Raw genomic sequence first — 17,081 nt, forward strand, 5'->3', positions numbered from 1 at the left:
TTTGCAGACTTTCAATTTTTTTTAGCAAGATCTACTGTACTCAGTTGTCAAGATATTTTGATACTGTAATGCTAATTTGATCAGAATGAAGGCAATTGTTGCTCAGGTGAGCGATGTGGCCCCTGGGCCTCTTGTTTTGTATTACTGTTCGTTGCGTTACTATGCGTAAATTAAAAGAAATTAATGAATTATACTTCTTAATTACAAACAAAAACCCTTGAACATGATTGCATTGTTGTCATAACAATCAAATGTAACATTTCTATATAATGCAGTTTGGTCTAATAGCATCAAATAATTTTCTGTCCAAATCAATCTATACTTCTATTTTAAAATAATAGACTCGAATTTTTGGTCTCTAATACCGAAAAATCAGAAGAATACTGTCTTTTGTTTTATATATTCTAAACGTCATTGATACTAGAATATTACCAATTTGTTTTTATTTTTTCTCAGTTAAGCTTCGTTAATTAATAATCAACGAAAATTCCTCATAAAATCACGGAACTCATCTGGATTTTTTTTGGATTTTACAATCTTGCGCTTGCGCAATACATTCACGCTAACGGCATCTTTAGTTTATGTTTCCATAATATCATTTTTGCATGAATAAACTCAGAAAAGGTAATACAAATACGGATTAATTTTCATTGGAAATGTGCTTTATATTCTGTTCATATCTATTAAAGATTTCTTATGAGAGAAAGTATAAAATAACAAATATACATTTCAACTAAGTAGATGTACTTACTTTGTCTTCGTGCTGACAAAAAATATTTGATTACATGCAAAAAAAATCACATTATATTTCTTAGGAGAGTGAAGATAGAATATGTATTATCGTAAAAATGAATGATGTTCTACATGCCCAGTTTTACGATAGAATACGTTCAGTGCATTGTCTCTGTGGGAAAGAAAATACGTGTACGTTGGTGAAAAAGTGTTGAATTCTTCAATTATATGGATTAAAATTTTAAATGAAATGTATTTACAGTCTAAAAAAGGTTTATTATGATTCATTTGAATTTTCAAGGCAACTACATTAATTTTCTCCATATTCGTTCCGGAGCGATTCTGCAATTTTCTGCTACATTACGGGTATATGGAAGGCACTCTCACTGTGGTGAGGGCCTTTCCCGAGACACGGTTAGATTATTCAAACTAAGGAAAGTGTAGTGAAATTAATAGCATTATTGTGGGCTAATAGCTTTGTTATGTAAATGTCAGTAATACGATGTGTTGATGTATCTATTTCGTAAATGTCCGATATGCAATGTCAACCAGTGCACGCACGGGTCGAAGTCTAGTTATCTATAAAAGGTAAAGACTTTTACCTATTTTCACCAGCAATATGAATCTCTTATAAGATTATAAAAGTAAAAATAAATAATCTTTGTATGGGAAAACCAAAACACATCATCAGAATGCTTAGAAAGGAAACCGTTGGTTTCGTTCCCCGATTGACAGCGTTTATTCACCCTGTATCTGTGGTATAAGAATATACACAAGTTTATTTTGATTTTCCTAAACATATTTAAAACGTTCTTTATTCATAGCGATTGTCAAAGCCGCAATACAATCATACTCGCCTCGTCGCTAGGAGCGAACGTTAATAAGGAGCTAAACAATATACTGTACCCTTAATTCTGACCAAACAGATTTAAAAAATGTTGAATGTCATTAGGCCAACCAGAACAAACAAAAACAAACACAAAAAAACCCCCAAAAACAAAAATAAAAAAAACCATACAAAAAGCAGACAACAAACTGACTAAGATTAAATAAAGAAGAAAAAACATGCCTTAAAATACTGGTATTTTTTTAGGGGAAGAGAAGATATATCTTTTTGTAAATGTTATACCACCAAACCCGTTGTTAGTCTTCCCACTAGAGTTCATAAACACCGGTAGTGTTATATAAGGGAATTACTCGGAATACTTTTTTCATTGAAAAAATATTCGCAAATGACTAATTGATAAAATTAAAGATCAATTTGCTACAAACTTTAAAATTTATAAATTTACTACAAAAGGAACGTAGATTCTGTGCTAAAATTGAATTTTGAAAACAATCTTATCCAATGAATCTCCAATTCGTTGCAGACTTATACAAACGTATTTCACGGATGATAACAAATACAAAGATACACGAAAAAAGGACTTTAAAGGAGTCATAACTGCTCTATACGTTTGTAAAATCTTTGAAATATTATGATCCGAAGGGCCATCTGTTACATTACTTATGAAAGTCCCTCCAGATATATTACTTTTAAAAGTTCCTTCTTGTACAAACTGTTCCGTGGAAAAAGCTGTTGTGAAGTCACGGGTATCAATCGTTGTTTCGGGAAGCCCTAACAACAAACAAAAGAACATCGAGATATTATTCATAGTATTATTTTTTTGTCATTATTAGTATCAAACATAAAATGATTAATTTGTGCTAGTCAATATATATTTCTTAGATAAGGAGTTCGTCAAATAATTATGCATGCACATGTGACCCCCCCCCCCTTTACCATCCCCCCACAACCAAGCATCTAGACCCTCGTGACTTAACTCAATACTTTCTTTAAATAAACCTTTTTTTTATAAGACAGAGGGGATGTGATTTTTTTTTCAAAATGTTATATGTAATTATGTGCATTGAATTAAACATTAGATTATAAATATGTCATTAAAGGATAATTTAAAGAAAGAATAAGTAAAGTCCCGGGGTCTAGATACTTGGGGTGGGGGATGGAGGGGTCGGTCATATCCTCAATGCCCCGGGGTTTGCATGTGGATTTAGAATTTATTCTAGTCTTCCCAAATCACGCATTGTTTAATCACGAAATTTTAGTCAGTCATGAAAACATTATTGTGGCAGAAGTTCCTTGTTTTGGTAGTCTTACTATAGATAGTTAGATAAAAGTAAAATATATGTATGATAAGTTTTTTCGTACATGGATATGTTGAAGCTACAATTATTACTCTATGTATATGAAATATTATATACCTAATTACTGGATATGAGAACAATAGCAAGTTAATTTTCACTCGAGACAAGAACTCTAGTTGCCGTCAAGGAGGACATTAACGAATAGTCAGAAAAGTATTTTATTTTATCGAAGGAAACTATATTTCTCTGCGATGTAGGATTGTTTCTGGTTAGTTAGAGTTATTAGACTTTGAATTTTAAAGTATCTACTACAATACCTATAACATTAAAGGTTTTCCGAGACTCAAAACGCTTTTGGTTAATCGTTTTGATGACCATTCACTGTTGCAAAAGGCATGACAATTTTTTACGGCATTACACTTATATATAAAAAAAACAAGTTTACGTGCCCTAATTTTAATATAGAAAGATATGCAGACTGGTGTATAATAAACATCGATATCTTATGCGAAATTTAGATCTAAAATTATTAATAGTGTCTTCGTAATTCTGACTTTTGCAGTCTGAGAATAAATTTTAACCAATCCAATGTTTAAGTTTAGAGTGATCATATACCACTGATACGACCCCATGTCCTATGGATATCTGACAACTGTTTTTGAGATCTTCAAATGTGAATCGGATTTGTTATCATTTCTAATTGTTGCTTTGACATTTCTTATCTTTTAATCTGCTTTTTCCTATTTCTTCATATATGCACGGGTTTGTACTGACCTGTTATATTCACAATCAGAGAGTGATAGTTTACCAATCCACCGAGTGAGTCTAAAGCCAGTAGAGAGCATTGATACGACCCAAAGCTATCTGGATATCTGACTACTGTCTTTAAAATCTCCAAATGTAGATACGATGACATGACATTGGTAATTGACGCATTGACTGTTACCCCAGTTTTATTTTCCAACGCTGCATCTTCCCAGGCGACTCTGTTTTTCGTTACAGTCACAACTGTTGTGTTTGATCTAATCAGTTGAATACTGAGAATGCTAGTTAGGGTGGTACCATCAACCATACACCTGATGTCTATATCTGATTTATCAATCTTCACAACAAGGGGTTCAACCTTTATAGATATGGAACCAAATGCTGCAGAAAAAGACAGTATGTCCCCTTTTTATCTTTGTTTGAAATTACTGTGAAATCATTTAAATTCGTGGATAACTTAAAATTTAAAGGTTCGTGGGGACATAATTTTGTGTATTGTATTACCGCTACAAAGAGATAGATGACTTTATAACCAGAATTTATTAATTCGTAGAGGATGTAAATTCGTGGGTGAGAGGTACCCATGAATTCCACGAAAATTGAGTCTCCATGAAATCGAATGATTCCACAGTAAACAATAATAAGTGTTTTCGATCAATGAGCCAGTTTTCGGGTAACATCGATCAAACTATTACTGTATATTTGCTTCATTTTTTTGTAGAACACAAATGATAAATAAATATTAACACACCTTCCTTAAAAAGCAGTATCCATACATAGAGCGAAATCATTGCTGTTACAATCGATGATAAAGGTCTTATTTGATTTTTATGGTACTCAGCACCTAAAACATGACTCATATTTAAGTAATAAGTGATTCAATATCATTTTCATTCCATATAGTTTCATTGTTTATAGCAATTTCAACTTAAGACTTACTAATTCATATATATATATATATATATATATATATATATATATATATATATATATATATATATATATATATATATATATATATATATATATATATATATATATATAATAAAAAATAACAGAAAGCCGATTCAAAACTCTACCGGTTTCATTATGATCTTCAGGAAACTTCTGAAGATTATAATGAAACCGGTAGAGTTTTGAATCGGCTTTCTGTTATTTTTTATTATTTAATACTTGTGTGGATTAACTTTACTCATTTTGGATTATATATATATATATATATATATATATATATATATATATATATATATATATATATATATATATATATATATATATATATATATATATATATATATATATTAAAATATCACAATACGTTCCTGATCATGGCGCTGTTATTTTGAGAGAAAAAAAATGCATGTATCCACGAACTGTTTGGAGAACCCTTGTATACACCGTATATCAGGATTTTTCCGCGTCATGTTTTTTCCGCGAATCAGAACGGTATATGAAATTTACGCGGATCACTATTTCAAAGTTACATTTTAAATATAATTCACGATTGTTTAAACCTGTGAGGTATGAGGGGAAAATTATTCAGTTGTTGCTCTTTGAAATGAAAAATTCGGACAATGAAATCATTTACACGATTTCCTTAATGTGAAATAATTACCGATAATTATTTTCAGAGACGCAAACAGTCATAAATAAATAGATAGTGTACCGATACATATACCAGTAGCTCAGGTATAATTAGACATCCTCTTACGCAAGGAAAGCAACCGTTTTAATTAGCTTGTCAATGGATTATTAAATAAACAACGAGGCTTACAAATCTATTATCTGGCGCTTGTCCTCCGATCCCGCAATTTGTACCTCTAACTAAACAAAATAAACATACTTTTACTTATCTGTTTACTTTATCAGGCTATTACAAAAACAAAATTCTGTATCAAATTTTTCGCGATTTGAAAATCGTCGCGATCAAAGCGGAAATTGGATACACGCGGAAAAAAACTGATATATATATATATATATATATATATATATATATATATATATATATATATATATATATATATATATATATATATATATATATATATATTCAACAGTCTTCAAATATGTAATAATTTGTAATCATTTTTGGGGTTAAATTTTAAGCTTATAATTCTTACTTTCAAGTTTGATGTCCTCTCGTTTAAACTCTTCCACTTGTGTGTCCGTCTATACTGACATGTTTGCTATAGATCCATAAAATTAGAACTAATTGCGTATTGATATTTACAGTTTATATCAACCGGAAATTTACGATACTTGTTATTAATGTGTATGTAACAAGTGGTGAAAAGTCAAGTCTCAACCAGGAATTTAACCCAGGGTCTCTGGCTTACCGCGCCAGCGCTCTTACTACTGAGCTATTGAGACCAGATATATTGACCGACAGTCACACACCTGTTAATCCGGTTACATACCCCCTCCCTCTTTGTAGAAATTCGTTCTCGAATTTACGAGTGATAAAAGTTGTAAGAGTAAAGGAAATGTTGTGAACACTCCTAGGGAGTGACTGGGGGATTTGTACGTTGGGCGCTTTATGAAACAAAAGTAAAGTCTCAACCGGAAAAATGTTGTTTTGTATAAAATATTATAGATTCATGTTCAAATTGGTTAAAATGTTAATTGAAAATTCAGTTTGAATGCAAGCTGGAATACAATCATGATCAAGATTTTACCTGTGTTAATGTGACACCATAGTGGCAAATGATGTAATGGTTGAATAAAAACACAATCCCATCACCATTGGATATTTCTCAACGTTTACCGTTAATCATAAATAGTAACTCATTTTAGATATATATTTAGAGCATTCGCTTCACAAAAGATAATATGAAAAGAAATCCCTTTTATTATTTCATACAATCATAAAATTCTAAACACTGCTAATATATTTTCCTCAAAACAACTGCAAATTAAAATTAAAACTATTTTTAATGAGCCTTAACATACATGTAATAATTAATAAAAGGCACCAATTTGAAAAAGACCCTGACAAGGGGCTCGTTTCACAATTCATTCTGAGTATTAAGCAATCTTTTAAATAGAAAGTTTTCCTATGTCCATAAAATTATCCGTTTTTCTTTTCAAATTGTATTTCATTTAAAGTATGAATGAACTTTAAAAAAGATAAATCTAGCAAAATTTATATGGCAGCTGCTTATGTCATTTTAAATAAAATATAATTTATGTACATTTAAAGGCCGAACATTTTTCCGGGTGATAATTCTCAGGTGATTGCTTTTTTAATAAAGGTGTGAAAGTCTCCGGGGTTTGCAGTCTACCTGCGGTCTTTAACGCTTCTAACCTCAATATACAATATACAAATTAATGCACAGGAAATTAATAGTCAGAACTGATCTCAGTTTGAATATCTTACTGTTCTAAATGTCTATGTAAAGCATTCCTATACGAAAATGACTTTTTACATCGAGATCTGTGTCGGTCGAAATATTGTTGGTGAACAAAGATGTACAGTATATAAACTATTTTATGATATAATCACTCTTTCACTTCTCACATACTCACTTTTTTTATCCCATAATGTAATACGTGTAGTGATAAAGAGTAGGGTAGTTGTTTGTGATAATTGTGAAACTGAATGCCCAAGCAGTTAAACTAATCATTTAATGAAAAAAGAAGAAAAAAAGCATTTTAAAGAAATACTAAAGTGATGTATTATTGTACACATGTCTCATCTAGATCCGCCAGATGATTAATTAAATCATTCCATGAGACCATGCTTTTTTCAAATTCTTCAGTTTCTGGTTTCTGAATATAAATATATATACTTTTCAATCTTGTATCTTTGATTTAAATAGTGTAAAAGCCCCACAAAATGTATGCGTCTTATTTTGTTTTAAACTTGATAATATATATATTGTTTTGTATATAAGATTACAAAGTTTAGAATTCTACTCTCCCCATTTAGGGGATAAATATCAAATATTACATTAAAAACATCAATTTGAGGTTGCATTTTCTTGCATGTCGAAAAAACATGTTGTATAGTTTCAGCCATATCATTACAAAAAGTACATCAATCAGAGGTAGTAATTCTGAATTTCTTAAGATAATATCTTAACAGGAAGAATTTTATGGAGACCTCTATCTTGTAACAATTTAACAGTTGAATCGTTGGTAGTTCTAAAACATATTTAAAAACATCTTTTCACAGAGATCATTTGGCAAGTATCACAAAGCTCAGCATTCCATTTGTTGGTAGCTGTAGGTACACAACCATTGAAGGTAAACAATCTGTGAATATGCTTTGTTACTTTTTCTTTCAGAAAAAAAGAAAGATAAAATGGCATAAATGTAGTGAGTCTCTCTTCAAAGTAGACTTATCAATAGACATATATGTCAAATTTATTAATAGTGCACATATTACACTATTATATAACATTGGAATAGAAAATGGAATCTTTCAGTAAAGTTTATTCTTGATAATAAGTTTCCATTTTCATTCAAACAATCTCCAATAATTTTCACTCCTTTTATGTACCAAATCTTTGACAATCTCCAATAATTTTCACCACCTTCATATACCAATCGTTGATAAAGTTTTTATATTTGAGTTGTACCACACAGGAATATTGAAAATATTTTCGGTATTAAATGAACTTTATTTTCTTACTATTTCAGAGCAAAGAATCTAAAATGTCTTGCCAAAAACTGATAATTTTTTAACAACCACGCCTGATAGGAAATCATCACCAATGTCAATAAGTTTTTTGCAAAGTCATCACCATTGATAGTGGTTTTAGTTAATTTCTTAATCTATGAAAATTTAAGAGATGCCATAAAGTTAGTAATGTTAACCATTTTAAACTACATATTAGATAATCGAGAGTAACAATTTCTCTATTTACTTTGTCACACTTTCATTTCTAAATAAATTCAAACAGGCTCCTAATAAGAGATCAAATGGCATTTTGTTTTTGATTTGGAAATGAAATCAATAAGTGGTTTAGTTTCGATATAATAATACTTTTTACAACTGTGAGGCGACCAATAGGAGTTAAAATTCTCCTCCAATGTTGAATTGAGAAAACACTTTTGGCAATTGTTTGTTGTAATTAATTAATATATTTTATCTAAATCAAAGGAAATGCATTTCAAAGTATGTTAAAACAAATGGAGCACCAATCAAGTTTCCAAAGTAAATGATTTAAAAATTCATTAAAGTTGTTTGGCACCTATCCATCAGATTTATATTTTAGAGCTGTTTATGTTCAAACCTGAAATGTGTGCAAAAAAGTCTGAAGTATCAAGAGCTGCAAAAAGTGATTTTGGTGAACCACTAAGATAAGTAAAGTATCATCTGCATTCTAAGAAATCTTATTCATTGCCACTGACAATTTTACCTCTAATATTAAAGTTTTGTTTTTAGAGAATAGCTCAGATTTCTGCACATATCAAAAATACGAAAGAAGCTACAGGGTCCTCCTGTTTACACCCTCTTTGGATTTTGAACTGTACTGACATAACGCCACATTGTAAAACACAAGCCTTAAAATCTTTGATGAGAATGTTTATCCAATTTATAATATCATTTCTAAATCCAAAGTATTCTAAAGCTTTGTAAATAAAAGGCAATGAGACAGATTCAAAGGCTTTCTCAAAGTCAATAAGAACTAAAAGACCTGATATATTTTCGTTTTCAGTGAAATTAGACCATACATACTTCTAGTATAAATCTTCCTTTGAGAAAGCCTGATTGTGCATCAGAGTAATATAATCTAGTGTAGACTTCATTCGATAACTAATACATCCTGATATAAACTTCAAGAGAACATTCAGAAGAGTGATGGGTCTCCAGTTTTTCAAATACTTTCTTGGTTTTTCACATTTTGGTAAACATCGAATAATTCCCAATATCTGGGGAATAGAAAGCTCTTTTTCCAAAAAAAAATTAATAATAATAAAATTAATTGCATTTTAGATGCACACTTATAGATCTTTCAGAAGAATTTAAAAAATTCAACCCGAAAACAACCACAACCTGGTGATTTTTATTTTTCATATTTTTTAATAACCACATGAACTTTTTATTTAGAGATTTAAGCTTCTAACGAGCTGGATAACTAAGACATATCTACATTAATATTTTTTCAAGGTTAATCTTTATTAGATCCGAATCAGCACATGTAAATAGTTTTTCAATCTTTGATATGATTTAATATGTTTAGAACTTGACTTTGTTTAGTGTAGTTAATTTTAACAAATAATTGCATAAGAAAACCATGCCATTAATATAATATATAATAAATTAATATTGTATATATCAATAAATTAATGGATTACATATTATATTTATATATAACACATCAATATATAATATATTATTATAATATGTTAATATATTATTAATTAATATATTACATGTAATACTATATTATTGTATATAATGATTTAGAATGCAAATAAGGCATTCAATAAAAAATGTTACGATGACGATGGAGTTGTTTCCCAACTTGTGCACCTAGTTCCGATTGTCTGTATTACCAGTAAATAAAGCCTTAGGAGCTCATAAGTTTTTTAAAAAATGTAAATTTCGGAGCTGCTCCTATTTGTGTGATTTATTAAGTCACGCGAGTCACGCAAATTTAAATATGAATTGTGGAATTTCAATAACTGAATGATTAATTTTCATAAACAATTTCAATTATGTTTAACTAAACTCTGACCCGTGCGTGCACGAGTTGACATTGCACATGATATCCGATTTTTACGAAATAGATACATCGACATACCGTTTTGTTGACTTTACAAAACCATACTTTTAGCCTACAATAATGTTATTAATACACTACACTCTGCTTAATTAGAAAAATCTGTGGCACGGGACAAGCCTTCACCACAGTTAAAATGCTTCCCATATACCCTTAATGCAGCAGAAAATTGCAGAATCACTCCGCAACGATTTTAAAGAAAATTTATGAAGTTGCATTAATAATGACAGTCAAATTGTTCATACATGTAACAAACCATTTTGAGGCTGTTAATACCTTTCATCTAAAAATTAAACTCATATTATTGAAGAATTCAAGACTTTTTCATCAGATTTTTTTTTACTCTCTTCAAATTTACACACCATGTTGACATTCGTAACTCTCGTGATTTTTCATAGTATATGCACTGTGTTAGCGTTATCTCCCGTATTTTCTTTGATAAACAGAATATAAAGCAAATTTCCAATGAAAATGCTCACGTTTTAAGCTCATCTGAACTGAAAGCTCCAGTGAGCTATCCTGATCACATTACAAGGGGAAAATTTTAGGAATTATTGAACATTTTCGAGAAATTTTCAAAAATCTTCTTTTAAGAACATTTGGCCAGAAAAGCTGACAATGGTGTGGAAGCATCATCATGTAGTGTATATTCAAAGTTGTGAAACTCATGACTCCCGGAGGTAGGGTAGGGCCACATATGGGGTTGAATTTTTTTTTTACATAGGAATATATAGAGTAAATCTTTAAAAATCTTCTTCTTAGAAACTAATCAGCCAGGAAAACTGAAACTTATGTGAAAGCATCCTCAGGTAGTGTAGATTCTTAGTCGTGAAAATTATGACTTTTGTGGGTAAGTGGGGCCACAATTGGGGGTTGGAATTTTACATTGGAATATATGAAGTAATCTTTAAACTTATTCTTATTAAGAACCATTTGACAAAAAACGCTGAAACTTTATTTGAAGCATTCTTCAGGTAGTGTAGATTAAAAGTTGTGAACATCATGACCCTTGGGGGAAGGGTGGAGCCACAAAGAGGGGGCAAATTTTACATAGGAGTATATACAGTAAATCTTTAAAAATCTTCTTCTCAAGAACCATTTGGCAGGGAAAGCTGAAACTTAAGTGGAAGCATTCTCAGATAGTGTAGATTTAAAGTTGTGAAAATCATGATCCTTGGGGTGGGGCCACGAAGGGAGGGGGGGGGCAAATTTTATATGTGAATATTTTAAGTTAATCTTCAAAATCTTCTTTTCAGAAACCATTCGGTTAAGAAAGTCGCAACTTTTGTAGAAGCATTCCCAGGTAGTGTATATTTAATGTTGTGAAAATCATGACCCTTGGTAGTAGGGTTGGGCCACAATGGCGAGTTGAATTTTTACATAGGAATATAAAGAGTAAATCTCAAAAACCTATTGGCAAAGAAAACTGAAACTTCTGTGGAAGTATCTTTAGTTAGTTTAGATTATAAGTTGTTAAATCATGACCCTTGAGGATAGGGTGGGGCCACAAAGGGGGGGGGGTCAAGTTTTTACATAGGAATATATAAAGTGAATCTTCAAAACTCGGGAATCTTTTGGCAAGGAAAGGTGAAACTGTATTGGAAGCATCCTTAGATAGTGAAGATTATAAGTTGTGAAATGATGACCCTCGGTGGTAGAATGAGGTTACAATGGGTGGTTGAATTTTTACAAAGGAATTTATAGAGCAAATGTTTAAAATTTTCTTCTCACGAACTATTGAGTCAGGATAGCTGAAACTTCATATTTATTCAAATCATGACCCCTGAGGTTAGGATGGGGTCACAACCGGGAGAGGTGGACAAATTTTTACATAGGAATATAAAGAGAAATTATTTTAAATTGTTTTCTAAAAAGCATTTGCCTAGAAAAGCTTCAGAATATGTACATTCAAATTTGTTCAAATCAAAATCTTTAGGAGTCGGATGGAGCCATTTTGGGAATCCAATTGTACAAAGGAAAATCATTTTAATTATTCACAAAAACAGAAATGTTATCACATATGGTTGAACTTATATGCAGTCATTTTGACATATTGCCGATTCTTTAAAATTGTTAAGACTGTCACTTTCGAACCAGGACGATTCTTGGGTCTCACAAGGGGTTCAGAGTTTGATGTAGGTTTATATCCCATATATAAACAATTGTATTTTTTTTTTACCATTTATTGATTCCTTATAAACAAGAATATAATAACACATCAGAAAATAGCATATGGTGAAAAAAGACTTACAATATATATAAGATTTTTGTCAACTAAAAATGTACACTGTATATGTATACGAGTTAATCAGAAAAAAGGAAAAAAATCAACATGTGTTGAAAAAATATATACAATATATATCAAGTTTTTATGAAATAAAGATGCTACATGTACACCGTAAGTACATTTATACATGAATGTGTTAATCAGACAAAAAAATGAAAAAAATCCTTGCATTGATAATTTACATGTGATGTTTTTGCCCACACATAACAAAGGGTTTCACTACCATCAGTCAAAGTCTGTGTCCATGTTAGAAACCCTTGTATACAACAGAGGGACTGTTCCTCTCGGAGGGTGGGCATGTATAAATATATATATATATATATATATATATATATATATATATATATATATATATATATATATATATATATATATATATATATATATATATATATACATATATACATATAACAATTGTTTAAACTTGACTATAAACATTAAAATAGCGAAGAGGAAATGGATTTTTATTTTTAAAGTATCAACATGTATTCTTCTTACATTGTCCAGATATTTTGTATTGTGATTTCATTAAGCTGATTTTATCATGCCTATTGTTCCTCAGGTGAGCGATGTGGCCCATGAGCCTCTTGTTGTATTATCGTTTCTGAGTTTATCCATGCAAATGTGATATTGTGAAACATATAAACTAAAGAGCCTCCCGTGATTAGAGTAAATGTAATGCACATGCGCAGGATTATAAAATTCCAAAAAATCCAGAAGATTTCCGGATTTTTTTTATATGAATTTTCGTTGATTACTAATTAGCTAAGCTTGACTGAGAATTTTTTATAAAAAAATTAGAAAAATTTAATTGTGTCTCGGGACAGCCCCTCACCTTATTTAGAATGCTTTCCATATAGCATGAAGTTGCAGAATCGCTCCAAAAAGATTTCGGAGAAAATTAATGAAGTTACATTGAAAATAACAGTCACATTATTTAAAACAAACCTTTCTGAGGCTGTAAATACCTTTCATCTAAAAATTTAATTCATACAATTAAAGCAATAAACACTTTTTTACCAACTTTTTTTCTTGCTTTAAATTTACACACCATGTTGACATTCGCAACTCTCCGGATTTTTCATATTAAATGCACTGCGTTAAAATTGTCTCCCGTATTTTCTTTGCAACAGAGACAATCAATCGTTAAACAGGGTCCATAGGACATTTACCATTTTAACGAAAGAACATTCTATCAATTCTCTACTTAGAAATATAATGTAAATTTATTGCAGGGAATCAAATATTTCTTTGCCATCACGAAGATAAAAGTAAGGACTTACTTGATTTATATCTGTTATTTTATAATTTATCTCATAAGAAAACATATAAATATACATGTATATGAATAGAATATTAAGCACATTTCCAATGTTTAATTCCACGTATTTGTATTATTGTTTCTGAGTATATCCATGCAAATGTGATATTGTGGAAACATATAAACTAAAGAGCCTTCCGTGATTTAGCGTGAATGTGATGCGCACGAAATGCGTACCAAATAAATTGGTAATCGTCAAGTTCCAATATGTTTAAAAATATATATATCAAAGGACAGTACTTATCTGATTTATCGGTATTAAAGGCCGAAAATTCCTAGTGTATTATTTTAATAAAGTAATATAGATATCGAATGTTAATCCCCTTTAAAAAAAGTGAGGAAAGATATTAAAGATAATGTTGTTAAATGCTTATAAACAGAATTCCAAAGACCCTGCCAGATCACGCTATGACGATCATGTCAATCAAACTGGGTGCAATTGTATTTATCGATTGCAATGGATTCGATATTGCCTTAGTCGATATTTCTAAAAAATTGTCATATAAAACTCAATCATAAATAAGTTTAAAAATATCTATTGTTTTTTTGTCTTTTTTTTTAAGATTCTGAATTATACCAAACAAATGATTAAGATCATTTAACGTCTCACTTTTTAAAAATAAACCCTATCCATGACCTTCGATAAACAGAAAGTTGAGTACCCATATGCATTAAAGCCACTTAGATAGTTTTAATGTATAATTAAAAAAAAGTTTTGGTCCCTTTCAAGAGTAACAAGAAAGAAAAAAAAGAACAAATTCCGTAATGTTGTCAACGAGTTTTTCAACATTTTTGTTTTCGAACAATTGTTTTTTCTAGGACTGATAGTGACCTTTTTATCAATTCATAATATGTTATTTGTTTTAAAATCAATCAACGCATTCTCGAGCATCAAAGTCCTGATGGAGAGTCCGGATAGCTCATTGATTTATTTAATAAAGCGAGGAATACTTTAATCATTATTTTTCTCAATGATTCGAGCGAAATGCGCAGAATGCGTTTCCTTTTTAATAGCAACAAGAGCGGCACTTTTCTAGGAAAACGCGACAGTCCTGGCAGATGGCATCTGCATATTAGGAAGTCTCCTCATTTCGAAAACCCTGGCGGACATTACGGTACCATCTACGACAATGTTTGCAGGAAAATCATAAGTCTCTGTCTCGCACACAGGTCCTTGGTGAGGGAACCTCTCTGTTATTACAAAATGTGCCAATTATGAAATTTTCCCCACCATTTACAAGCAATCGAGTTCATCAAAGATGATTTTAAATTTTACTCTAATTCTTTATAAAGTAGGAAGCTAAGTCAATCATCAATTTGGCAAGTCGATTAAAATTTAGAATCTCAGCATGCTCAAGCAAAGAAGCAAGTCGGTAAGATATATATATATATATATATATATATATATATATATATATATATATATATATATATATATATATATATATATATATATATTATATATATATAGATATCGAATGCTAATCGATATATATATATGGAGAGAAACATTGTCATGTAAACCACACTGGAGTATGCAATATCAATGAACAGCAGAGTTATTTTTATTTTTCTTAAATTTTTATATTGATTTTTTGGTTCTGTATGTTTTTTCCAAGACTTTGACTTTTGATGAGTTTTTCCTGATCGGCTAATGGTTTGCAATTTCTGATCATCACATTATTCCTTTTGTGGCGGCACAGTATTAGATTGTGTGGAGTTCTCCTGTAAAGGGTCAGTTCAATTTCCTTTTTATAACAAATATAATAAGATTTTTCAAGAAATCTTAGTATCGTACAACAAACCTTCTTGCTCTTAATTGGCTCTTTGGAAGCCCTTCTTGCTTTTTCGGCTTGTTTTAGTTTAGCTTCCCTTAGCCTAATTATGCTCTCTCTCTCTCTCTCTCTCTCTCTCTCTCTCTCTCTCTCTCTCTCTCTCTCTCTTTGTCTTCTCTGTTTATTGTCTGATCAGTTCCTCTCTTTTTCTCTTTTTTGCAGATGAAATAAGATTGGTTGGTTCCTTAGGAGTAGGCTGATTGGCTTCTATATTTAATGGAAATATTCCAGTCTTGCCAAAAACTTGTTTGATGGCATAAGGGGAAAAAGTCTTGTCAACCGCACTTAAAAACATACGAAAGCCGAGAAGGATCATTCGAGATTCGAGATTCGAAATACGAGATTCGAAATACGAGATTCGAGATTCGAAATTCGAGATTAAATATCTAAATTAACCAATCAAATCATGGATCTGAAACCTGTATCCTAGCAACATCAAACTGTTCTAAATAAAGATCATTTGTACATGCTCTTTCCTACAAATAAATGTCTTAATAGCTCTTATATAGTGGTTATAAAATGGTTAAATTAACATTGATGAATTAACCCCACACAGTATAAACAATTAAATTAGAAATAACACTGTTGGCTTTTGCGAATCTAAGTGGTTTTGTTTGCCCTGAGAGAGAGAGAGAGAGAGACAGACAGACAGACAGACAGACAGAGAGTTTTGTAGTGTCAAATATTCAGTTTGATTTAGAATTTGAAATTGATTTGATTTGTTACAAGCATATATAGACAATAATTAAGCCTCTAAAACGAGAAAAGAGAGGAGGTAGCTAGGGTAGGGCAGACCAACTAGCAAGCTTTAATTTTAACGGTGTTAGCGCACCTGTGATTTACATCGACTCTCTCTCTCTCTCTCTCTCTCTCTCTCTCTCTCTCATCACCTAGCATTTCCTTTTCCGTGAGGGGGTTTGGGGTATTTGTGATGTCTTACATTAGCTAGCGAAAATGATAAAAAAAAAACATGAATGGTTCTTTAAATTGTGTGCGGATGTTGTACGCCAATAATCTGTTTTCAGTATATACATTTCAAGAGGGGGGGGGGGGGGGGGGGGGGGGCTATATAGTCCTAATTAAATTGTCAGTTATTCTGTCCCCACTTTGTTTTCTCTTCGTTTTTCAGGGTTTTTTTTTATTTGGCTCGGCAAATTAATATAAAACTTTCTGTGTAGCTCCATAACGATGCACTGTAGATAAATTATGAGTAGTTTTACTTTTGATAAACAGGTACATATCCGTACTTGATTTTTAATTTGACT

General features: G+C 30.9%; 2 protein-coding genes across 2 annotated transcripts in view; one reads left to right on the forward strand and one right to left on the reverse strand.

The window, feature by feature from the left end:
- LOC128159408 (uncharacterized) overlaps positions 1–17,081 on the forward strand; it is a 177,067-nt gene that overhangs the window by 20,130 nt on the left and 139,856 nt on the right. The gene's annotated exons all lie outside the window — the stretch shown is intronic.
- Positions 138–4,433, reverse strand: LOC128159404 (uncharacterized). Its single transcript, XM_052822486.1, has 3 exons — positions 4,394–4,433; positions 3,652–4,023; positions 138–2,350 (listed from the first exon to the last, which is right to left on the reverse strand). Exons 1-3 carry the CDS (start codon positions 4,431–4,433, stop codon positions 2,049–2,051), a joined length of 714 nt encoding a protein of 237 aa, XP_052678446.1. The 3' UTR covers positions 138–2,048.

This window comes from Crassostrea angulata, chromosome 8 (assembly GCF_025612915.1).
Source record: "Crassostrea angulata isolate pt1a10 chromosome 8, ASM2561291v2, whole genome shotgun sequence".
Classification (NCBI taxonomy): domain Eukaryota; kingdom Metazoa; phylum Mollusca; class Bivalvia; order Ostreida; family Ostreidae; genus Magallana; species Magallana angulata.

Excerpts from the sequence above, each read along its gene's own strand:
- LOC128159404 (XM_052822486.1), bottom strand. The coding sequence starts at position 4,433 with ATGATTTCGCTCTATGTATGGATACTGCTTTTTAAGGAAG. Across the intron at positions 4,024-4,393 it reads GATACTGCTTTTTAAGGAAG|CATTTGGTTCCATATCTATA; the intron begins GTGTGTTAATAT and ends CTTTTTCTGCAG. Across the intron at positions 2,351-3,651 it reads TCTGATTGTGAATATAACAG|GGCTTCCCGAAACAACGATT; the intron begins GTCAGTACAAAC and ends GTTTGTTGTTAG.